The 24,107-nt window shown below is 53.0% G+C and overlaps 2 protein-coding genes across 2 annotated transcripts; both read right to left on the reverse strand.

The window, feature by feature from the left end:
- Nucleotides 1-1,832: 1,832 nt before the first annotated feature.
- LOC135328056 (interferon-inducible GTPase 5-like) lies at nt 1,833-7,171 on the reverse strand. Its single transcript, XM_064510214.1, has 2 exons — nt 6,238-7,171; nt 1,833-5,240 (listed from the first exon to the last, which is right to left on the reverse strand). The coding sequence occupies exons 1-2, from the start codon at nt 6,384-6,386 to the stop codon at nt 3,905-3,907; spliced, it is 1,485 nt and encodes a 494-aa protein (XP_064366284.1). The 5' UTR covers nt 6,387-7,171; the 3' UTR covers nt 1,833-3,904.
- Nucleotides 7,172-9,734: 2,563 nt separating this feature from the next.
- LOC135328058 (interferon-inducible GTPase 5-like) lies at nt 9,735-13,540 on the reverse strand. The gene is made up of 2 exons (XM_064510216.1): nt 13,161-13,540; nt 9,735-12,163 (listed from the first exon to the last, which is right to left on the reverse strand). The coding sequence occupies exons 1-2, from the start codon at nt 13,307-13,309 to the stop codon at nt 10,828-10,830; spliced, it is 1,485 nt and encodes a 494-aa protein (XP_064366286.1). The 5' UTR covers nt 13,310-13,540; the 3' UTR covers nt 9,735-10,827.
- Nucleotides 13,541-24,107: the final 10,567 nt, after the last annotated feature.

A 24,107-nucleotide genomic window follows, 5' to 3' on the forward strand; every position in this document is an offset into this window, starting at 1 on the left:
CCCCATTGACTTAACAGATCGTGGCCCCAAAGGGTACAAGGGGCTTGCACAACATAGAGGGTCATATAGCCCCGCTGTCCTTCGGGGCCCAACACCAATAACGGCTGGGCACTTTGCTTGGCAAATTGCATTCCACCAACGCCTACGATAGCCGTGGCTGGATTCCTTAGAGGCCAGTCCCGGGGCCAGTCTGACTGCATGATGACTGACACAGCCGCTCCGGTATCCACCAGACCAGAGAAAGGTCGTCCATTGATGTAACATGTCATAAGCGGCTGGTTCTGGGTAATTGGATGTGCCCACATAATTTGAGGTACATTGGTGCTCCCGAATCCCCCGAAGCGTTCTCCCCGACCTTTCGGTCCACTCACCTTAAACAACACCAGCTGGGCAATCTTCTCCCCTTTTTTAATATAACACAGGGGAGAGGGTGTCCACGCCATAATCTGTAACTCCCCCATAAAATCAGAGTCTATTACTCCTGGAAGAACAAAAAGTCCCATACGGGTAACAGATGAGCGACCAAGCAAAAGAGCGCTGTGGCCGCCACCTAGCAGGCCCCATACTCCCGTGGGGAGAAGCTGCACTTTGGTGTCCGTAATCAGAACTGGCTGGGAGACGGCCAGGTCCACGCCGGCACTTCCCCCATCAGCTCTTCTGTGCTGATATTAGCCATATTATTTACATTGCTCATAGTCTGGACTGTGGCTCGGTCAAGATACTCAGTGAGCCATACAGTATATTGCATAGCCGAAAGCGTCATTCGGCACAGAGTCTTCCAGTCACGCGGAGTCATGGTATAGCCCTTGGCGACAGCTTGAAAGCAGTTCATAGTGTAAGCTGACTGGAGGCCATAATCCTTAACCAACTTCCTGACTTCTTTTATCGCCTCATCAGGCAGCTGCTCCCATGTAGTGGGGTGCCCTGCCTGATATCGCACAGGGAAGGCGTGGAGAATGTCCAAGTCTGCTCTTCGCAGTGCCTCCTCGCAGCAAAACTCTAGCACGCCACAGCATTGTGGTAGCGCTGGCGTCGGGCCAACAGATCTTCCCCAGGAAGCCGAGGCGGCGGAGGGGGGCTGTGGGCGGTCCGCATTCGTGGGCAGCCCCGTCTCTTGAGGGGAAGGCGGTCCCGGGGGGGGCAGCCCCGGGAGGGGTGTGGTCCGGGGGGGTGGTCCCAGAGGGTCCGTGGGCTGGACACAGCAATGCATATTAGGGGGTGGATAAAAGTCCGCCTCCTGTTCCAGATCATTCGACCCTGGATTAAATGAGTCGTCACACTCGGAATCCGGTCTGGGTATTATCGGGAACCTTACAGTGCTCTCACCGGCTGTTGCAAAAGGTCAGCCGCATGTACTGCTTGCAAGCGGAGAAAGGCAGAAAAGACCTGTTGCCAAGTCACTAAAAGTTTCTTCGCCTTATCATTACTCCGTTGCCCCAATTCGTCCCCGGTATGTTTCCACACCGTAATGTTTAACGTTCCCTCCTGCGGAAACCAGGAGAGCTGGGAGATATTCCCCCCATGACTCTTTAAGACTTTCTGTAACACTTCCATATAACTTCCCTGATCTCTTGTAAGAGATCGCCCCATGGCTCCCAGCTGCTCACCTGCTGTTCTGTGGTGGTGATGGGAGTGCTCAATTGTCAACTGTCCTGAAGTTCAGCTGGGCTATGCCACCGGATTTATTGCTTCTCTTTTTCATGCTTCATTCTTCAATGCTGCTGTTCGAACTTCCTTGACTCTGTTTCTCATGCTTCTATTTTTCATGCTTCTGTTTTTGAAATCCCAATTCGGGCACCATTTGTGGCATACGACGACACGGACCTCAGGTAGGGGAGTGCAAAAGCTCCTTTATTGAAAACACAATGGCTGGTTATATAGCAATCAAGCTCAGCCACTCCTCCAAGTATCTCCTTGGCATTGTGGCATCTTGTGATAGGTAGGAAGACGTCCTCTGATGCCTGGCAGGCGGGCAGGACAGTCCAGCAGGACAGGCCCACCGCAGCTGCTGGCACATAAGCAGGAAGGCACACCGTGACTGCTGGCACGTAGGCAAGAAGGCACATGATCACTGGCAACTCACGTGCACACATTCTGGCCACAAATCATAGTTACCACATCATTACTTTCTGCCATAGAGATTCTCTGCTGTCTTACACAGCATCATTCTGTCTTGGTCCCCAACACCCAAAGGCACAACCTTGCGGTCCTTCATCATGATGCATCTAAGCAACCGCTAGCAGGGCATTACACAGTGCCCCGGCCGGCTGCCTTGAGGTCTGTGCCCGTGCTCACGTAGCCACAGAATTTGGTACGAATTTGGCTAAAGAAGGTGTCATGCTGGTGGTGCTCTGGGGAGGGACTGGCTCTTTGGAGTGCTTTCTCCAGGTAGTCCCATACCAGACCAAATCCAAATCCATGCAATCTTTACCAAGAACGTCCTGAGCGAGGCCTTAGCACTCTTGTCTTCCTGCCCCTCACTCTAAACAACTGCCGGATAATGTCCCGGCAACATCAGCACTTGCTACGTTTTCCTACCTGCTACAGCGAGACTCTCCCCCGGTCCAGCTGCTTGTGTGTTTGCTGCGGCAGGAGCAGCCGACATGGAAGGGGGGATTTTCTGGCACAGCCATCTCACCTACAGGCAGCATTGCTCTGGGCACGCTTGCACAGCCGGAGCACAGGTGCCTGGATGAGGCAAAGATCCGAGCCGCTCCTCTGGTCAGAATTGCCTTTCTCCCCCTTCTGCAAACTAAAGCAGCACTTGCTTCTCAGCAAGCTGGGTCAGATCTAGGGCAAGAGACTTCCACAGTGGCTGTTCTAAGTGTACTTTATTTTACTGCTGTGACGGCCGCGCAGCAGCACCCCGGAGCAGGCAGGAGAGGCTGTGTCCTGGGTTGTCCCCACGACACACGTGGTGCAAATGAAGAGCAGAGAGAGTCCTCCCTAGCCTGGAGCACTGACCATCCCAGGGGGAGATGGCAGGGGCGTCCAAGGGAGAGGGGCAGCGCCAAGAAGGGCGAGGTGTGCATGGCAAGGGTAGCATGCAGCCCCTGAGGGCACCATGGGGCTGGCACCTCATGGCCAAGCTGGGGCAGGGGGGTGTTTTGTGGGTTTGGGTGTGTCACCTTTGGGGAAAGCAGATGGCAGCTGCTGGGGCAGCCAGGCAGAAGGCCAAAGTGGGCACTGAGGATGCATGTGGCCAAGGGCAGACGTGGACTTGGGTCTGGGACTCGCAGACTCCCAGAGCAGCTGGTTTCTCCTCAGTGACGCGGAAGGCAGCACACCAGCCCCAGTGGAGACATCTGCCCTGCAGGCAGCCACGCTGGAGAGAGGCATCCCTGCCACATGGTGCAGGATCTTTGTTCTCCGGGCTGCAAGACTTCTCCTTAACCGGACTGTCCGTCAGCTCTTCAGAAGCAGAGCCTCAGGGAATAATCACTGGTGGCCTCCTCGAGGCAGAGATTGTAATCTGAGCCTGCACCCCAGCGCTAGCACCAGGGACACGTGGCTGGGGACTTCACCCAACACACAGGCCTGTCCCCAGCCTCCCTTGGCATCTATGCTGGAGAGCCCCAGCCCTCAAGTGGCTCCCAAAGGAGATGCCTCTCTGCCCAGACGCTCCTCCCGAGCGGCTCCTCCTGAACCACAGAGCTTCCAGGGGAGAACGTCTCCTGCTATGCCCACCTCAGCGTCCCCTTGGTCACACTGCTCCTGAGCTGTCCTGGTGCCAAGACACACAGAGCTTCAGCAGTTCACCCCACTCCCCGGCACCACCAGAGCACCCCGCAGCACTTCCAGACAGCAAGGCATTGGCCACCCGTGCAGAATGCAGATGGCCGGACTCAGCCCCTCTCCCCTCTGCTCTTGGGAGCTCCCCACATTCCTTTCACACACTTTGTGCTCAGCTCCCCTTTGGGCTATTCTGACTCGTCCCCTCTAAAGCCCGCTGCAGAATACGTTCGGCATCAGCAGCAGCATCAGACAGGAAATTCCTCAACAGAAAGAACGTGCTAGGGAAAGCAATTGCTGCCGACAACAGACAGCCTATCACAGCCCCCACTATGGGGATGGATTTTAACACAAGCAGTGGATATTGCACAGCACCCCCAAAGCTTTTGGTCAACAGCTTCATTACAAGATCCTTGGATATTTCGTGGTGCAGGGGGGACCTCATGACAGCCTTCAGCTCCTCAACAGGCTTGTCCACCTGCTCTGCAAGTTTCTGGAGGGAGTCTTCAGCCAGGCCAAAGGTCCGGCAGTACTCTTGCAGGGATGTCACCAGGATTGCAATATCAACAGCGGTAGAGAGACCAGGGATGGGAACAGCAGATGCTCCACATGACGCAAGGCTTTTCAGCCAGACATACTTCATCAGCTCCTTCTTCTTCTTTCTCAGCACCTCCTTTGAAGTGACGGCCAGGGACCGTAGGAAGCTGAGTTTCTTCTGGCTTGGCAGATCATCCAGGAAGGTCCGCAACAGTCTGGGACCATCGTACTTCCTGCCAAAACCATCCCTGCAGACAAGAAAGACTTGAGGGGAGCTTATGCCCAGCTCTGTCAAGTTACTTTCACAGTCCTGACGGATCCTATCCAGGACTGTCCTCTCATCATAGCGCTGTGACCGGGTCGCAGGAGCTTCCTTCCCTTTGGCCTTCAGGACTCCCTCCTCATCGTAGAGTCTTTGCTCATTGCTCACGTCCTGATCCACCTTGGAGCGCACAAAGTAGAAATGCTTCCCCCGAGCCTGAATTGCCTCTGCCAGAATCGCAGCATTGCATGTGAAGCGGCTGGAGGAGATGATGATGAAGAAGTCATAGCGGTCGAACTGCACCTGCTGCAGGTAGGTGTCTGGTCTGAAATTGGGTGTCCCAATGCCAGGCAGGTCCCAGAAAGTCACGTGGGAGTCCTGGGGGCAAGGATAAGGGCTGCACTGCACCGTTGTCTCTGTCACTCCAACCTCAGCTGCACCCTGCTCATGGTCCTGCAGGCCACGCACGGCATTGATGAAAGACGATTTCCCGGAGCCTGACTCTCCTGTTACAGCAATGTGGAGCTGGATCTTTTCTTCATTAGCCAGGATCTCCTGGGCTTTTGTAGCTGCTGCTGTGAGGTCTCCTTTCTCTACTGCAGCCCTTATCTCATTCACGTCTCCTTCAGAAATATGGGGAAGTGCCTCCGCCTCCAAGTCTGCGTCAGCGCTGGCCATGGCGGCTGCAGTGAGTGGGTGTCCGGTCAGCCTGGAAGAAGAGCAGAGGCTTTCTCTTTCCATTTGCAGCAGCAGAAAGAGGAACTGAGCACAAGGCGTGAGCCCCAGGCAGAGCGTGGGCACCAAAGCAGCCTGTCCAGCATCCCTGCTCCCCCCGTGCCGGCCACGGTGAAGCCCAGCCAAGCCTGGGGTACAAGGAAGGACCCTGAGGCTGTGCATGCTGGGAGGCAGAAGGAGCCCTGGGGAGCCTGGGCCAAGGTGCTGTGGGGCTGCAGAAGAGGGACGAGAGCTGGGATGGGGTGAGGAAGCAGCAGAAGAGGCATTTGGGGGCTGCCTCAGAGCTGAGGGACAACGGCTGGGTGGAGGGGGGTGCCTTGTCTCAGAGAGCACTGCCGGGAAATGGGCCCAAGCATGGGGCAGATGGGCTGGGGGAGCACACAGCGGGGTGGCCCGGAGGGTCCCGTCTCTTGCTGGCTGCTTGAAGAGCTCAGGGAAACCTCAGCCCCTGCACCAGGACCAGGCACAGCACAGTAAGAACCACCATGTGAACCGGCCCGACCTCCCTCGGGGACCATGGCTTCATCTCCGCACACTCAGACCCCTCTAGGGCAGCCCCAAGCCCAGCCCCAGCCCTCACGCAGGTGGGACTTGCATCCACCACTCGTGGAGCTGGGGGCAGCTCTGAGCACAGGGTGCCAGATGGGGGGCTGCTGGGACCTAAGAGATGCCCTGCTGCAATCACACACACTCCCTGCAAGGAGACACATGTCCTCCAGGGAGACTGAAGCCCTCTGGAAAGCAAGACCTTCCAGGTCAAAACAAGAAGGGGGTGAGCGGGCATGGAGGTGGGGGCAGCACAAAACTGCCTGCTCCAGTTTGCTCCTCTGGACCATCAACTTCCAGACAACCCCAGTCCCATGGAAACTGGCATTCTGCTCCTCTTCCCCCGACAAACACAGCACAACCTCTGCCTCATCCCCCGAGGACGCTGCCCACACCCTCGCTCCCTCACACCTCTGCAGCAGTACCTGGCGCCTGGGCTGGGCTGCCCAAGGGAGCTCTCACACCTCCGGGCGGCAGCTGAGGACGAACAAAAGGCTCCTGGCTGGCCCACACAAGCCTTGTGCTCCCGCTCTCCTTCCCTCCCTGCACTCTCCTGCTCTCTCTGAGTTTGCATGTTCAGCCCAGGTGTGACATGCAGCCAAGAGGGCTGGGTTTGCCTTTAAGGAGGCTCCTGACAAACCACCCGCGGGAGTTTCCTCCACAAAGCCAGGGAAGGCAGCTCCGCTGGCGGGGAAAAGTCTCCCTGCTCACTAAGGGCAGGTTCCTGCAGCAGGCAGGAAGGGCAGGAGGGAGCCCACGTGCACAGCCAGCTCCCCCCGCTGCTCCTGCCACGCTGACGCCCCACGGCAGTCCTGCCAGCAGTGGGTATCGTCTGGGCTCTTGCAGAGGGCCCCTAGCCCTCAGGGGCAGCACAGCCCCAGACGGCCTCTCCTGCGGTCACCCTCCAAGAGCCTGACCCACAGGCCTGTCTTGCTTGGCCTGTGTTGGCCCCTGCTCTGGGACATTGGATCCCAGAGAAGTCCAGGTTGGAAGGGTCCTCTGGAGATCATCTGGTCTGACTTTCTCTTGGGAAGCAGGGCCTTCGATTAGGTTTTCCAGAGCCCTGTCAAGGCGAGCCTTGAATATTGCCAGGGACCGGGAGTCCACCACTTCTCTGGCCTTTCTTTTCCACTGGTCCATTGTTCTTACGGTGAGGGATTTTTTTCCTCATATCCAGCAGCATTTTCCCCCCCAAAAAGCCTGTGCCTGCTGCTGCTTCTCCTGTCACCATCCATCCTTATGAAGACAGGGCTCTCCGCTCCTCTGTAACTCCCACGTAGGAACCGGCACACTGCGATTAGATCCCCAGCAGCTCGAGCTTCTCCAGGCTGCAACAGACCCAAATCCTTCAGCTTTTCTCCATAGGCAAGTTCTCCAGCCCTCTAACCACCTTGCTGGCCCTCTGCCAGACGCTCTCCCATTTGCAATGTCTCTCTTGAACAGGAGGGACCGAGACTGGACACAGTTGTCCAGCTGTGGCCAAACAAGCACCCAACAGCGTGCAATAATCTCATCACTTCATCCGCTGGCTGTACGTGGTCGCTGGTGCCGCCCAGGACGCAGCGTGCCTTCATCCTCCCTCCGGGGAGGGGAGCTCTCCGCCCTGGCACCTGGAGCAGCCCTGGGCTCCCCACACACCTCCCCCTGGGGCCAGGCGCAGACGCTCCCACCCTGCCCCATGCACCCTCTTCTCACAAAGGCATCTCCAGCACGGCGCAGTGAGGCCACGGGTGCAGGTCACCCCTGCGGCCAGGCTGCCCCCTCTGCCCCTGCTCTCCACCGGTGCCAGCAGAGCCTCCTCCTTGCCAGGGTCCCGTGGGGGAAGGGAGCAGACCTCTGGGGTCGGGCTCTCATCCTGCCTCTCTGCTGGGCGTGAGCTAGGAGAAAAACGACTGGGTCTGCAGGGATGAGGTTTGTAATCCCCGGCGGGAAAGCTGTCTGCACCACGCAGGCCCCGTGCGTGCCAGGTGACTTAGCACAGGCCTTGCAGTTTCTGAACCTCCTTCTCTAGGAGGGGAGAGGAGGCCCCAAGGGTCTCTTGGGGAGGAGACCCGGCCTGGTCACCACTGCAGGACGCAGACGACGGACAAGGAGCCCGTGAAGTCGGTGTTGCGCGGAGCAGACTGGGGTGCGGCGGCCGGGAGCAGGGCTAAGGTTTTGCTTCACCAGAAAGCAACTGCCTCGCACCACCGAGGCGGGAAAGGGAGCGTGAGGCAGGGCTCCTGGCCTGCCAGGGCCAATGTGGATGCCTGGCTGTGCTATAAAGCAGCGTTTGGGGCTGCAGACGGTGATGGAGAAGAAGCCGGGGGCACCCGTCCTCAGCCACGGACCCCCTCCCACAGCTTGCCTGGGCTCTTCTCCATCGCCTTCCCGGCACCAAGGGCGAGCTGGTCCTCAGGCGACCTGGGGCAGCCAGAACCGCTGCCCCTCAGCTAAAGGCTGCGCGGAGGAGACGCTGGGAGCGGGAGGAGGAGGCACAGCCCAGGCAGAGTCAGACACACAGCCACCACACCCTGAAAGGCAACAAAACCTCACCCAAGGGCAGGAAAGCAAAGTCCTTCTGGCCCCAGACCAGGCACTCCGGTTTACATTTCTTCCCTCTTGCAGGTTTTCTGCTTTCACTTTCTCTGGCAGGCAGGGCTTGGGCAATACAAGGGCGATGGGCTCAGAGGCCTGAGAGCGCGAGCACGCGAGCCAGCTCCTCTCTGCCTATGCGGGAGTAAGGGAAGGAGTCAGCAGAAGGTCCCCCAGCCAGCGCATTTCTTTGGGAGAGTGTGTCTGGTGGGGAAGGGAAGAGCCCCTCTTTGCTCTCCCTCCGCTCACGTCCCCCGCGGCTTTGCTGGGAGCCCCGGCCGTCTGTGCAGCCTGGAACGGCTGTTGCAACAGCTTCCAAAGGGGAAAGGCCTGAACTGTGGGGGACATCTGCCCATGTCCTCAGCGGGGGAACACGCGAGCCCTGTGCAGACAGGATTTCTAACCCTTCCGTCAAGGCAATACTCCGAGAGGGGAAAATCCCAAGCACGGGAGCTGATATCCCAAGCACGGGAGCTGACTCTCCAGCTCACACAGGTCCAGAGGAGGTTTGAGCAGAGGGAAAGCATGCGGGAAATCCCCAGCCACATCATTCTCAAGCAGGTTTTTCCACCAGCTCTCGGGTGCTTTAGGCAAAGTCTTCCTGCTACACAAACAGTAAGCATTTGGCACACAGCAGCATGAGCACTGCTAGAGAATGGGGCCCTCGCTGCTTCCAACAGCTCCTCTGAAGCCACCGCAGGGAAGCAGCACATACCCAGAATCCCCAAAGGCACAACCTTGCGGTCCTTCATCATGATGCATCTAAGCAATCGCTAGCAGGGCATTACACAGTGCCCCGGCCAGCTGCCTTGAGGTCTGTGCCCGTGCTCACGTAGCCACAGAATTTGGTACGAATTTGGCTAAAGAAGGTGTCATGTTGGTGGTGCTCTGGGGAGGGACTGGCTCTTTGGAGTGCTTTCTCCAGGTAGTCCCATACCAGACCAAATCCAAATCCACGCAATCTTTGCCAAGAACGTCCTGAGCGAGGCCTTAGCACTCTTGTCTTCCTGCCCCTCACTCTAAACAACTGCCGGATAATGTCCCGGCAACATCAGCACTTGCTACGTTTTCCTACCTGCTACAGCGAGACTCTCCCCCGGTCCAGCTGCTTGTGTGTTTGCTGCGGCAGGAGCAGCCGACATGGAAGGGGGGATTTTCTGGCACAGCCATCTCGCCTACAGGCGGCATTGCTCTGGGCACGCTTGCACAGCCGGAGCACAGGTGCCTGGATGAGGCAAAGATCCGAGCCGCTCCTCTGGTCAGAATTGCCTTTCTCCCCCTTCTGCAAACTAAAGCAGCACTTGCTTCTCAGCAAGCTGGGTCAGATCTAGGGCAAGAGACTTCCACAGTGGTTGTTCTAAGTGTACTTTATTTTACTGCTGTGACGGCCGCGCAGCAGCACCCCGGAGCAGGCAGGAGAGGCTGTGTCCTGGGTTGTCCCCACGACACACGTGGTGCAAATGAAGAGCAGAGAGAGTCCTCCCTAGCCTGGAGCACTGACCATCCCAGGGGGAGATGGCAGGGGCGTCCAAGGGAGAGGGGCAGCGCCAAGAAGGGCGAGGTGTGCATGGCAAGGGTAGCATGCAGCCCCTGAGGGCTCCATGGGGCTGGCACCTCATGGCCAAGCTGGGGCAGGGGGGTGTTTTGTGGGTTTGGGTGTGTCACCTTTGGGGAAAGCAGATGGCAGCTGCTGGGGCAGCCAGGCAGAAGGCCAAAGTGGGCACTGAGGATGCATGTGGCCAAGGGCAGACGTGGACTTGGGTCTGGGACTCGCAGACTCCCAGAGCAGCTGGTTTCTCCTCAGCGACGCGGAAGGCAGCACACCAGCCCCAATGGAGACATCTGCCCTGCAGGCAGCCACGCTGGAGAGAGGCATCCCTGCCACATGGTGCAGGATCTTTGTTCTCCGGGCTGCAAGACTTCTCCTTAACCGGACTGTCCTTCAGCTCTTCAGAAGCAGAGCCTCAGGGAATAATCACTGGTGGCCTCCTCAAGGCAGAGATTGTAATCTGAGCCTGCACCCCAGCGCTAGCACCAGGGACACGTGGCTGGGGACTTCACCCAACACACAGGCCTGTCCCCAGCCTCCCTCGGCATCTATGCTGGAGAGCCCCAGCCCTCAAGTGGCTCCCAAAGGAGATGCCTCTGTGCCCAGACGCTCCTCCCGAGCGGCTCCTCCTGAACCACAGAGCTTCCAGGGGAGAACGTCTCCTGCTATGCCCACCTCTGCGTCCCCTTGGTCACACTGCTCCTGAGCTGTCCTGCTGCCAAGACACACAGCGCTTCAGCAGTTCACCCCACTCCCCGGCACCACCAGAGCACCCCACAGTGCTTGCAGACAGCAAGGCATTGGCCACCCGTGCAGAATGCAGATGGCCGGACTCAGCCCCTCTCCCCTCTGCTCTTGGGAGCTCCCCACATTCCTTTCACACACTTTGTGCTCAGCTCCCCTTTGGGCTATTCTGACTCGTCCCCTCTAAAGCCCGCTGCAGAATACGTTCGGCATCAGCAGCAGCATCAGACAGGAAATTCCTCAACAGAAAGAACGTGCTAGGGAAAGCAATTGCTGCCGACAACAGACAGCCTATCACAGCCCCCACTATGGGGATGGATTTTAACACAAGCAGTGGATATTGCACAGCACCCCCAAAGCTTTTGGTCAACAGCTTCATTACAAGATCCTTGGATATTTCGTGGTGCAGGGGGGACCTCATGACAGCCTTCAGCTCCTCAACAGGCTTGTCCACCTGCTCTGCAAGTTTCTGGAGGGAGTCCTCAGCCAGGCCAAAGGTCCGGCAGTACTCTTGCAGGGATGTCACCAGGATTGCAATATCAACAGCGGTAGAGAGACCAGGGATGGGAACAGCAGATGCTCCACAGGACGCAAGGCTTTTCAGCCAGACATACTTCATCAGCTCCTCCTTCTTCTTTCTCAGCACCTCCTTTGAAGTGACGGCCAGGGACCGTAGGAAGCTGAGTTTCTTCTGGCTTGGCAGATCATCCAGGAAGGTCCGCAACAGTCTGGGACCATCGTACTTCCTGCCAAAACCATCCCTGCAGACAAGAAAGACTTGAGGGGAGTTTATGCCCAGCTCTGTCAAGTTACTTTCACAGTCCTGACGGATCCTATCCAGGACTGTCCTCTCATCATAGCGCTGTGACCGGGTCGCAGTAGCTTTCTTCCCTTTGGCCTTCAGGACTCCCTCCTCATCGTAGAGTCTTTGCTCATTGCTCACGTCCTGATCCACCTTGGAGCGCACAAAGTAGAAATGCTTCCCCCGAGCCTGAATTGCCTCTGCCAGAATCGCAGCATTGCATGTGAAGCGGCTGGAGGAGATGATGATGAAGAAGTCATAGCGGTCGAACTGCACCTGCTGCAGGTAGGTGTCTGGTCTGAAATTGGGTGTCCCAATGCCGGGCAGGTCCCAGAAAGTCACGTGGGAGTCCTGGGGGCAAGGATAAGGGCTGCACTGCACCGTTGTCTCTGTCACTCCAACCTCAGCTGCACCCTGCTCATGGTCCTGCAGGCCACGCACGGCATTGATGAAAGACGATTTCCCGGAGCCTGACTCTCCTGTTACAGCAATGTGGAGCTGGATCTTTTCTTCATTAGCCAGGATCTCCTGGGCTTTTGTAGCTGCTGCTGTGAGGTCTCCTTTCTCTACTGCAGCCCTTATCTCATTCACGTCTCCTTCAGAAATATGGGGAAGTGCCTCCACCTCCAAGTCTGCGTCAGCGCTGGCCATGGCGGCTGCAGTGAGTGGGTGTCCGGTCAGCCTGGAAGAAGAGCAGAGGCTTTCTCTTTCCATTTGCAGCAGCAGAAAGAGGAACTGAGCACAAGGCGTGAGCCCCAGGCAGAGCGTGGGCACCAAAGCAGCCTGTCCAGCATCCCTGCTCCCCCCGTGCCGGCCACGGTGAAGCCCAGCCAAGCCTGGGGTACAAGGAAGGACCCTGAGGCTGTGCATGCTGGGAGGCAGAAGGAGCCCTGGGGAGCCTGGGCCAAGGTGCTGTGGGGCTGCAGAAGAGGGACGAGAGCTGGGATGGGGTGAGGAAGCAGCAGAAGAGGTATTTGGGGGCTGCCTCAGAGCTGAGGGACAACGGCTGGGTGGAGGGGGGTGCCTTGTCTCAGAGAGCACTGCCGGGAAATGGGCCCAAGCATGGGGCAGATGGGCTGGGGGAGCACACAGCGGGGTGGCCCGGAGGGTCCCGTCTCTTGCTGGCTGCTTGAAGAGCTCAGGGAAACCTCAGCCCCTGCACCAGGACCAGGCACAGCACAGTAAGAACCACCATGTGAACCGGCCCGACCTCCCTTGCGGACCATGGCTTCATCTCCGCACACTCAGACCCCTCTAGGGCAGCCCCAAGCCCAGCCCCAGCCCTCACGCAGGCGGGACTTGCTTCCACCACTCGTGGAGCTGGGGGCAGCTCTGAGCACAGGGTTGCAGATGGGGGGCTGCTGGGACCTAAGAGATGCCCTGCTGCAATCACACACACTCCCTGCAAGGAGACACATGTCCTCCAGGGAGACTGAAGCCCTCTGGAAAGCAAGACCTTCCAGGTCAAAACAAGAAGGGGGTGAGCGGGCATGGAGGTGGAGGCAGCACAAAACTGCCTGCTCCAATTTGCTCCTCTGGACCATCAACTTCCAGACAACCCCAGTCCCATGGAAACTGGCATTCTGCTCTTCTGCCCCCGACAAACACAGCACAACCTCTGCCTCATCCCCCGAGGACGCTGCCCACACCCTCGCTCCCTCACACCTCTGCAGCAGTACCTGGCGCCTGGGCTGGGCTGCCCAAGGGAGCTCTCACACCTCCGGGCGGCAGCTGAGGACGAACAAAAGGCTCCTGGCTGGCCCACACAAGCCTTGTGCTCCCGCTCTCCTTCCCTCCCTGCACTCTCCTGCTCTCTCTGAGTTTGCATGTTCAGCCCAGGTGTGACATGCAGCCCAGAGGGCTGGGTTTGCCTTTAAGGAGGCTCCTGACAAACCACCCGCGGGAGTTTCCTCCACAAAGCCAGGGAAGGCAGCTCCGCTGGCGGGGAAAAGTCTCCCTGCTCACTAAGGGCAGGTTCCTGCAGCAGGCAGGAAGGGCAGGAGGGAGCCCGCGTGCACAGCCAGCTCCCCCCGCTGCTCCTGCCACGCTGACTCCCCACGGCAGTCTTGCTAGCAGTGGGTATCGTCTGGGCTCTTGCAGAGGGCCCCTAGCCCTCAGGGGCAGCACAGCCCCAGACGGCCTCTCCTGCGGTCACCCTCCAAGAGCCTGACCCACAGGCCTGTCTTGCTTGGCCTGTGTTGGCCCCTGCTCTGGGACATTGGATCCCAGAGAAGTCCAGGTTGGAAGGGTCCTCTGGAGATCATCTGGTCTGACTTTCTCTTGGGAAGCAGGGCCTTCGATTAGGTTTTCCAGAGCCCTGTCAAGGCGAGCCTTGAGTATTGCCAGGGACCGGGAGTCCACCACTTCTCTGGCCTTTCTTTTCCACTGGTCCATTGTTCTTACGGTGAGGGATTTTTTTCCTCATATCCAGCAGCATTTTCCCCCCAAAAAAGCCTGTGCCTGCTGCTGCTTCTCCTGTCACCATCCATCCTTATGAAGACAGGGCTCTCCGCTCCTCTGTAACTCCCACGTAGGAACCGGCACACTGCGATTAGATCCCCAGCAGCTCGAGCTTCTCCAGGCTGCAATAGACCCAAATCCTTCAGCTTTTCTCCATAGGCAAGTTCTCCAGCCCTCTAACCACCTTGCTGGCCCTCTGCCAGATGCTCTCCCATTTTGCAATGTCTCTCTTGAACAGGAGGGACCGAGACTGGACACAGTTGTCCAGGTGTGGCCAAACAAGCACCCAATAACGTGCAATAATCTCATCACTTCATCTGTTGTCCGAAAAGCGGATACGTTGCCCGGTGCGCAATAAGCCAATAATTGCACACTCAGGAGAGACATTTGCTTATTTATTTCAGAGTTGCGCCAGCCTGGGTGCTCGGTGGTTTCCCACAAATCAAGCACACCCCCACAACTTTTCAGGTAGCATTTATAGAAACAAATTGCCAGATTTGCGACTTTCCCTTTTACACTGATTGGTTAGTGATTTCTTCATTCCCCGGGTCCCACCCCTGTCTCTCAAGGTGTTATCTCCCAAAGTCCTGACAAGGGGGAGGTAGTCCAGACCCCTTAATTAACACTGTTTCAGCAGTGAGAGGAGGTTTTGCTTCCCAAGGTCCTGGCGCCCAAGCAGGCCTTATTTCAAAGCCTCGACATCCTCCCTTTCGGAGTGTGGGGCACAGGAATGCAGACTGCTTGTAACTCCCTTATCTTTCCAGCCTGCACCAGCTCTGGGGCCCTTTCTTACTGAACGAGGAGCGCGGCCTAAGGCTTCAGCAAATTTAGCTACTCATGCTAAGCAAGTGTGCGGATTTATTTCAGCTACTCATGCTAAGCAAGTTTTATACTTCATGTCAGAAGTTATCCTAATCTACCTAGTTCAAACATTCTTTCTGAGCTTCCCAGGGTTGTCTTGTAACACATCCGCTGGCTGTACGTGGTCGCTGGTGCCGCCCAGGACGCAGCGTGCCTTCATCCTCCCTCCGGGGAGGGGAGCTCTCCGCCCTGGCACCTGGAGCAGCCCTGGGCTCCCCACACACCTCCCCCTGGGGCCAGGCGCAGACGCTCCCACCCTGCCCCATGCACCCTCTTCTCACAAAGGCATCTCCAGCACGGCGCAGTGAGGCCACGGGTGCAGGTCACCCCTGCGGCCAGGCTGCCCCCTCTGCCCCTGCTCTCCACCGGTGCCAGCAGAGCCTCCTCCTTGCCAGGGTCCCGTGGGGGAAGGGAGCAGACCTCTGGGGTCGGGCTCTCATCCTGCCTCTCTGCTGGGCGTGAGCTAGGAGAAAAACGACTGGGTCTGCAGGGATGAGGTTTGTAATCCCCAGCGGGAAAGCTGTCTGCACCACGCAGGCCCTGTGCGTGCCAGCTGACTTAGTGTTGTCCGAAAAGCGGATTCGTTGCCCAGTGTGCAATAAGCCAATAATTACACACTCAGGAGAGACATTTGTTTATTTGTTTCAGAGTTGCGCAAGCCTGGGTGTTCGGTGGTTTCTCACAAATCAAGCACACCCCCCCAACTTTTCAAGTAGCATTTATACACTCAAATTGCCAGATTTACGATTTTCCCTTTTACACTGATTGGTTAGTGATTTCTTCATTCCCTGGATCCCACCCCTGCTTCTCAAGGTCCTGGTCAATTAACACTGCCCCAGCTAGGTCAGTAGGTGTTATCTCCCAAGGCCCTGAGGAAGAGGACATAATCCAGACTCCTTAATTAACACTGTTTCAACAGTGAGAGGAAGCTTTGCTTCCCAAGGTCCTGGCGCCCAAGCAGGCCTTATTTCAAAGCCTCGACATCCTCCCTTTCGGAGTGTGGGGCACAGGAATGCAGACTGCTTGTAACTCCCTTATCTTTCCAGCCTGCACCAGCTCTGGGGCCCTTTCTTACCGAACTAGGAGCACGGCCTAAGGCTTCAGCAAATTTAGCTACTCATGCTAAGCAAGTGTGCGGCTACTCATGCTAAGCAAATTCTGTCTAAGATAGAAGTTATCCAAATCTACCTACTTCAAACATTCTTTCCGAGCTTCTCAGGGTTGTCTTGTAACAATTCCCCCCTTTGAGACTTCTATGATCATTTTTATATTAGTCTCACTCTTTTAAAATCTTTCTATATTAATTTTGTAAAACACTTAGAAATGCATTGAATCACTACATAAACGCATACAAAAACTACTAGCACCATTCCCAAAATTGTTAAATATTTTTTAACCCATGAGCTCACATCAGGGAACCAGGAAGTCAACCATTTCCATGTTTCTTCAAATCCGAAAGAAGTATCATCTTTCTGAACCCCATGTAAGATTTCAGTCTGCTTCCAGATTTCATTTAGATCGGTAGAAATTCTCCCGCTTTGATCCACATATACACAGCAACTAGTGTTTATTACTGTACATACTCCTCCCTGAGATGCCAATAACATATCTAGAGCCATCCTGTTTTGGGTACTTATTTTAGCAATTTCTGAAACCTCCTCTTGTAAAGCTGCAATGGCATCAGAGGTTTTATTCCCTGTTTTTTCAATAACTGCTGAAATATTTACCATTGCTTTTTGAAGTTCACTCACTCCCAATTGTAGAAACAGCCACCTTACGAATGACTGAAACCTAGTAGGTTGATCTATTAAAGGATTATTGACCCCCTTTTGTCTCCTCATGAATGTTCTTAGCCAGGATTTTTGAGATTTATTACTCAATTCTTTTCTTATAGTAACATTAGGGATTATTGCCCTTAAAGTACACGTCCCTGACCAATTAGGAGGTAGCACTTTTCGTGCCTTGTTCCCACACAACCAATACCATCCACTACCTTTCGGAACACGCCACCCATTTAGTTCCTTACTTGGCCACTTATAACCTATTTCAGGTATATGAGAGCAATTTTTATAACCTCCTACCTTAATGGCTCCAGTACAGTTGATCGGTTGCTTTCCATAAAGTACAGTTTTCTCCCACCATCTATTACTACTATTACATCTTCGGATACATTGATAATCATCTCCTGTCACACTCTGGACTTCCCATTGCTGTTCGGTTGTTTCATCATATTTCGTTTGATCCCTATCATTTCTTATCTGTTTCATAAACTCCATAAAGGAAAAATTAAGAGGCACTCCAATTAGGGGGAAGCCCTTGTTGGAACGTTCAGGGAAGTGGGTACACACCCAGCAATCCCTCTGGTTAACTATCTTCATAGATTTCGTAATTACTTCCAAATGGAGATTGTGGCTCCAAAATCCTTCCTGATTCCCTTTAATTGTTTGGCTCAGGTAACCTAGAAAAGCTAACCACCACATTTCTCCCCTGGTTATTAAGGAGAACATTATTTTTACACAGATACCATAACAACAATATTAACCCTATTCCTAACAAACAGATTAAAACAATTCTTCTCTGCGTACAATCTAAATTTGAAACCGATTCGCTTCCAATACAACTCATATATCTTTATATATTTTTAACTTTAAAGGTTGAACTTGTTCAGCTTTCCACGTCTCTTGAGATACTGCTTTCACTCGGGTGTAGTGGATCCAGGAATCAATTCCCTGCAGTTTCACAGCAGTATTTGTTGTTAGCAGTACAAGATACGGTCCTCTCCACTTTTCTACCAATGGCTCATCCTTCCAGGTCCGAAGATACACTTGATCTCCCGGCTGGAATGAATGTACAGGTGAATCTAAAAGTACAGGAGATCTTAACTGGATGTACCTATGGAGAGAAGTAAGAACCTTTGCCATAGACAAGAGATAATCACTTAAGATTTGATCGCCCTTAACGTGCATTTGAATTTCATTTTCAGTTAAATTTACAGTGTAAGGTTTACCATACAGAATCTCAAATGGACTAACTTTCTCCCTAACCCTTGGGGTTATTCTGATTCTTAATAATGCCAGAGGTAAAACATCAGTCCATTTCATCTGAGTCTCCTGACACAATTTTCCTACCTGTCTCTTAATTGTTTGATTCATTCTTTCCACTTTTCCACTGGATTGTGGCCTCCAGGGGGTATGTAAGTCTCATTTAATTTGTAGTATTTTTGAGATTTGCTGTACTATTTCTGCTATAAAATGAGGTCCCCTATCTGAAGAAAACCCTTCTGGTACCCCAAATCTTGGTATAATTTCTTTTAATAACATTTTTACTACCTCCCTTGCTTTATTGGTACGACACTGGAAAGCCTCAGGCCATCCTGAAAAGGTGTCAACAATTATCAACAAATATTTATATCCATTACATTTTGGTAATTGAGAAAAATCAGTTTGCCAGTAATCCCCAGGCATGAAGCCCCTTTTTACTTCCCCTGGGGGGGGGCTTCTTCTGAATCTTGGGATTCTTTCTAAGACAGATTTCACATTTTTGTGTAATACCCTTTGCAATTATTAGCATACTGACTCCCACAGCAAATCTTTTAACTGTTTCAACCAGTGACTCGGCTCCCATGTGGGTGCTATCATGTATTTGCTTCATCAGCTTCTTCATTATCGGCAAAGTTACCACACATTGTCCAGTAGATGTCACCCACCATCCTTTGGGAGTTTTAATGTATTTCAGTATTTCTGCTAATTTATTTTCTTTTTCAGTGTATACTGGAATTTCCATTTTTAACATTCTTTCTGGAACTAAGGCTGCCACCGACACGGATAATGCTGCCCTTTTTGCAGCCTCATCGGCCCTTTTGTTCCCTTTAATTATGTCAGTCTGTCCGGACTGGTGCGCTTTGCAATGCATTACTGCTATTTCTTTGGGTTTATTAACTGCTTGGAGTAGTCTCATAGTCTCCTTACTGTATTTTATAGGATTCCCTTGAGAAGATAGCAATCCTCCTTCTTTCCAAATTGCGCCATGGGCATGTATAACCCCAAAGGTGTATTTTGAATCTGTAAACACATTAGTCCGTTTTCCCTCTGATAATTCCAGAGCCCGGGTTAAAGCAATCAGTTCTGCTTTCTGGGCGGATGTATTTGCTGGTAGCGATCTTGCTTCGATTTCTCCTTCCAAAGTGACAACAGCGTATCCAGCCCTTCTTTCTCCCTTTACTATAAAACTGCTCCCATCGGTAAATAATTCCCAGTCTGGATTCTGCAACGGAATATCTCTCAAATCTGGACGGCTGGAATATACTCGCTCAATAGTTTGCAGACAGTCATGAGCCAACCTCCCCTCTTCATGAAGTGGTAATAAAGATGCCGGATTAAGGGTATTAGACACCTTCATGGTTACATCTTCTTGCTCAAGTATCACTGCCTGGTATTGCACCATCCTACTCGGGGATAACCAGTGATGCCCTTTTTGTTCTAAAACTGCTGCAACAGCATGTGGCACATAAACAGTCACCTTTTGTCCCAACGTCAATTTTCGTGCCTCTTGTATTAACAGCGCAGCAGCTGCAACTGCTCTGAGGCATCCTGGCCACCCTGCACTCACTTTATCCAGCTGTCTTGAAAAGTAAGCCACAGGTCTTTTCCAATTTCCTAAAGTCTGTACAAGCACTCCCAAAGCCTGGTGCCCTCTCTCATGTACATAAAGCTCAAATGGCTTTGTTAGGTTCGGAAGTCCTAATGCAGGGGCACTCATGAGAGCAATCTTGATTTCATCAAATCCTTTTCGGCACTCTGGAGTCCACTCCAGCAAGTCTCCCGGCCCCTTAACAGCTTCATATAAAGGCTTTGCCATTAATCCAAAATTAGGTATCCACAGGCGACACCACCCAGCCATTCCTAAAAATCCCATGAGTTCTCTTTTTGATTTTGGGGGGGCGATCTGACAAATCGCTTCTTTCCTTTCGATTCCTAATTTTCTTTCCCCCGGGATATTTCAAATCCTAGATAGATTACGCTTTCCTTCATGATCTGTACTTTTTTCCGAGACACCCTGTATCCCGCTGTTCCCAAAAAATTTAATACTTTGTTCCTCCAAAGGGATACAGAAGAAAGCATCTTTTAAGTCCAATACTGTAAAATAGACATTGGAATCATTTATCGTTGTTAACAAAGTGTATGGATTGGGTACCACTGGGTGCACATCAGTCACTATCTGGTTAATAGCTCGCAAATCCTGTACTAGACGATATTCTTGTGAGTGTGGTTTTTTTACAGGCAGGACTGGAGTATTGTACTCGGATTGATATTCTCGCAACAGTCCATACTTTAAGAAATTATTAATCCTAGGCTCCAGTCCAACACGGGCCTCTAACTTCATGGGATACTGTTTTCGCCTTACCGGTTTAGCTCCTTGTTTTAATTCCACCTTTACCGGTTCTGCACATCTGGCTCTTCCAGGTTTCTCCGTTGCCCACACAAAAGGGATTACTGCGTCCATTACTTCAGAGGGAATTTCGCTTGGTCCATCCTCCACCTGTTCGGAATCCAGTTTGTGGAATGTGCACCTTAACTTTGTTTTGATCAAAGGTTATCTGTGCCCCCAGTTTATTCAGTAAATCCCTCCCCATTAGGGGTAATGGGCATTCTGGCATATATAAGAATTCATGTGTTAACACCCTGTTTCCTATTTCACATTTAATTGGTTGAAAGAAAGGTTTGACCTCTCGCTTTCCCGTGGCCCCAATTACTGGCATAGAGAATTTATTCATTGGTCCCTTACAGCTATTTAGTACTGAATATGCTGCTCCAGTGTCTACTAAAAATTTAACTGTTTCGTTCCCCAGCTTTACTGAAACCAGGGGTTCGGCTGGGGAATCCAATTCCTCAACCCCCGGTCCCCATCAGTCTGAATCTTCTGTACCAATCATGAGCAAATCTGCCTCTGGAACAGATGCAGACTGAGGTTTCCAATGATCTGTTTGTCTCTTCGTGCACTCATTTTTCCAGTGCCCCTTCCCCCTGCAAATTGCACACTGATCTCTCCTTAGCGGAATTCTATTTCCCCAATTCCCTCCTACTCTATGCCCTCTTCCACGTCCTTGTCCTTTCAGAAAACCCCTTCCCTGAGAGGGAGTTTGTGCCCGGGCAAATGCAGCTGCCAAGATTGCAGCATTTTTCCTCTTATCTTTCAGTTTCCCCTTTTGTTTTTCCTTTCTCTCTACTTCTTCCCTGTTATTGTACACCTTATATGCAATTTCTATTAATTGCGATATTGACATCCCCGACATACCATCTACTTTCTGAAGCTTTCTCCTTATATCTGGTGCTGATTGTCCTACAAATAATGTAGTAAAAGTCATTTTATTTGCTTCGTCCTCGGGATCCAAGTCTGTCCATTTTCGGGCAGTTTCACATAACCACTCGTAAAATGCAGAGGGATCCTCATTCTTACCCTGTGCGACTTGATATAGTTTTGCAATATTTTTGGGCCTAGGTACTCCATGCTTTACCCCATATAATATTAACTGTTGGTACTGTTTAGTCATTAACCTGCCTGCCCCTGTGTTTTGATCCCAACCCGGTTCCTGGGCCGGCATAAAACGGTCTGGTCCGTCTCTAGCATTTTGTCTTTTATTCTCCTCTTGAGCTTTGTCTAATACCATTCTTTTCTCCTCAGGTGCAAGCAAAGTATTTAAAAGCACCTGTATATCCTGCCAATCTGGATTATGATTCTCAATTATCATTTTAAAGGATTGATACATCTTCTCTGGATTTTCTCGGTACGACCCGGCAGACTCCTTCCAATTCATTAAATCTGTAGTTGAAAAAGGGACCTTCACATACACAGGCATCCCGTCTGGTCCGACTGCTTGACGCAGCGGGGCTTGAATCGCGGGATTTTGTTGAGCCCGAGTAGCCCGAGTTCTGCCTGCAATTGGGCTACATGCCTCACTTCCCTTATTTCTGCTATCGACACTATCTTGATCTCTTTCCGGAGAGACCAATAATTGTACATCCTCTTCCTCATCACCCACTTTTAAACATCTTTTCCCAATGCTACAAGCAGAGCAACACCGAGGCATTTTCTCTTTGTCTCCCATCATCATTAACACATTTGAGTCAGAGATCAATAGCTTACATTTTTTTCTAGTTTCATGATCATTTCTCAGAGAGAAGAACAAATCTACATATGGGACCTCATCCCATTTGTTCTGTCTTCTGCAAAACAACATAAGTTGCAAGATTGTATTATAGTTTAGCATTCCCATTTCTGGCCATTTTTCCTCATCCTCCAGTTTATACATTGGCCACCACTGAGTACAGTATTCCTTTAATTTTTCTCCTTGTTAAAGGATTCCCACCAAACTTACTCCAATGCTTCAGGATGCATCCTAAAGGAGAACAGGAGGATACCCCCACAGATTGTCCTGTTCCCATATTATTACCCTTAAAAGAACGTTCTTACCAATTACGCTTTCGTACACTCCAGTCGTCACTGTCCAAACGTGTACAAAGCTTTCCTTTGGTTACCACAACCAATTACCCTTGTATCATACCCTTTATGCAATGTCTCTTAATAATTACTGCGATGCACCTTTGAGTCGCTTACCTGTTCCGACCAGGGAGAGCGCTCACGGAGTCCCCGAACAAAACGGTCGGTGCGCGCTGGAGTCCGATGAGCAGTGTCTCCCCGCCGGGAACTGGCAAGACGATCCGGACAAGGCTTTACAGCGAGAGTCCCACCTGGGTCGCCAGAAAACTGTTGTCCGAAAAGCGGATTCGTTGCCCGGTGTGCAATAAGCCAATAATTACACACTCAGGAGAGACATTTGTTTATTTATTTCAGAGTTGCGCAAGCCTGGGTGCTCGGTGGTTTCTCACAAATCAAGCACACACCCCCAACTTTTCAAGTAGCATTTATACACTCAAATTGCCAGATTTACGATTTTCCCTTTTACACTGATTGGTTAGTGATTTCTTCATTCCCTGGATCCCACCCCTGCTTCTCAAGGTCCTGGTCAATTAACACTGCCCCAGCTAGGTCAGTAGATGGTATCTCCCAAGGCCCTGGGGAAGAGGACATAATCCAGACCCCTTAATCAGCACTGCTTCAACAGTGAGAGGAAGCTTTGCTTCCCAAGGTCCTGGCGCCCAAGCAGGCCTTATTTCAAAGCCTTGGCATCCTCCCTTTCGGAGAGTGGGGCACAGGAATGCAGACTGCTTGTAACTCCCTTATCTTTCCAGCCTGCACCAGCTCTGGGGCCCTTTCTTACCGAACTAGGAGCACGGCCTAAGGCTTCAGCAAATTTAGCTACTCATGCTAAGCAAGTGTGCGGCTACTCATGCTAAGCAAATTCTGTCTAAGATAGAAGTTATCCAAATCTACCTACTTCAAACATTCTTTCTGAGCTTCTCAGGGTTGTCTTGTAACATTAGCACAGGCCTTGCAGTTTCTGAACCTCCTTCTCTAGGAGGGGAGAGGAGGCCCCAAGGGTCTCTTGGGGAGGAGACCCGGCCTGGTCACCACTGCAGGACGCAGACGACGGACAAGGAGCCCGTGAAGTCGGTGTTGCGCGGAGCAGACTGGGGTGCGGGCGGCCGGGAGCAGGGCTAAGGTTTTGCTTCACCAGAAAGCAACTGCCTCGCACCACTGAGGCGGGAAAGGGAGCGTGAGGCAGGGCTCCTGGCCTGCCAGGGCCAATGTGGATGCCTGGCTGTGCTATAAAGCAGCGTTTGGGGCTGCAGACGGTGATGGAGAAGAAGCCGGGGGCACCCGTCCTCAGCCACGGACCCCCTCCCACAGCTTGCCTGGGCTCTTCTCCATCGCCTTCCCGGCACCAAGGGCGAGCTGGTCCTCAGGCGACCTGGGGCAGCCAGAACCGCTGCCCCTCAGCTAAAGGCTGCGCGGAGGAGACGCTGGGAGCGGGAGGAGGAGGCACAGCCCAGGCAGAGTCAGACACACAGCCACCACACCCTGAAAGGCAACAAAACCTCACCCAAGGGCAGGAAAGCAAAGTCCTTCCGGCCCCAGACCAGGCACTCCGGTTTACATTTCTTCCCTCTTGCAGGTTTTCTGCTTTCACTTTCTCTGGCAGGCAGGGCTTGGGCAATACAAGGGCGATGGGCTCAGAGGCCTGAGAGCGCGAGCACGCGAGCCAGCTCCTCTCTGCCTATGCGGGAGTAAGGGAAGGAGTCAGCAGAAGGTCCCCCAGCCAGCGCATTTCTTTGGGAGAGTGTGTCTGGTGGGGAAGGGAAGAGCCCCTCTTTGCTCTCCCTCCGCTCACGTCCCCCGCGGCTTTG

This window comes from Dromaius novaehollandiae, chromosome 4 (genome assembly GCF_036370855.1).
Source record: "Dromaius novaehollandiae isolate bDroNov1 chromosome 4, bDroNov1.hap1, whole genome shotgun sequence".
NCBI lineage: Eukaryota > Metazoa > Chordata > Aves > Casuariiformes > Dromaiidae > Dromaius > Dromaius novaehollandiae.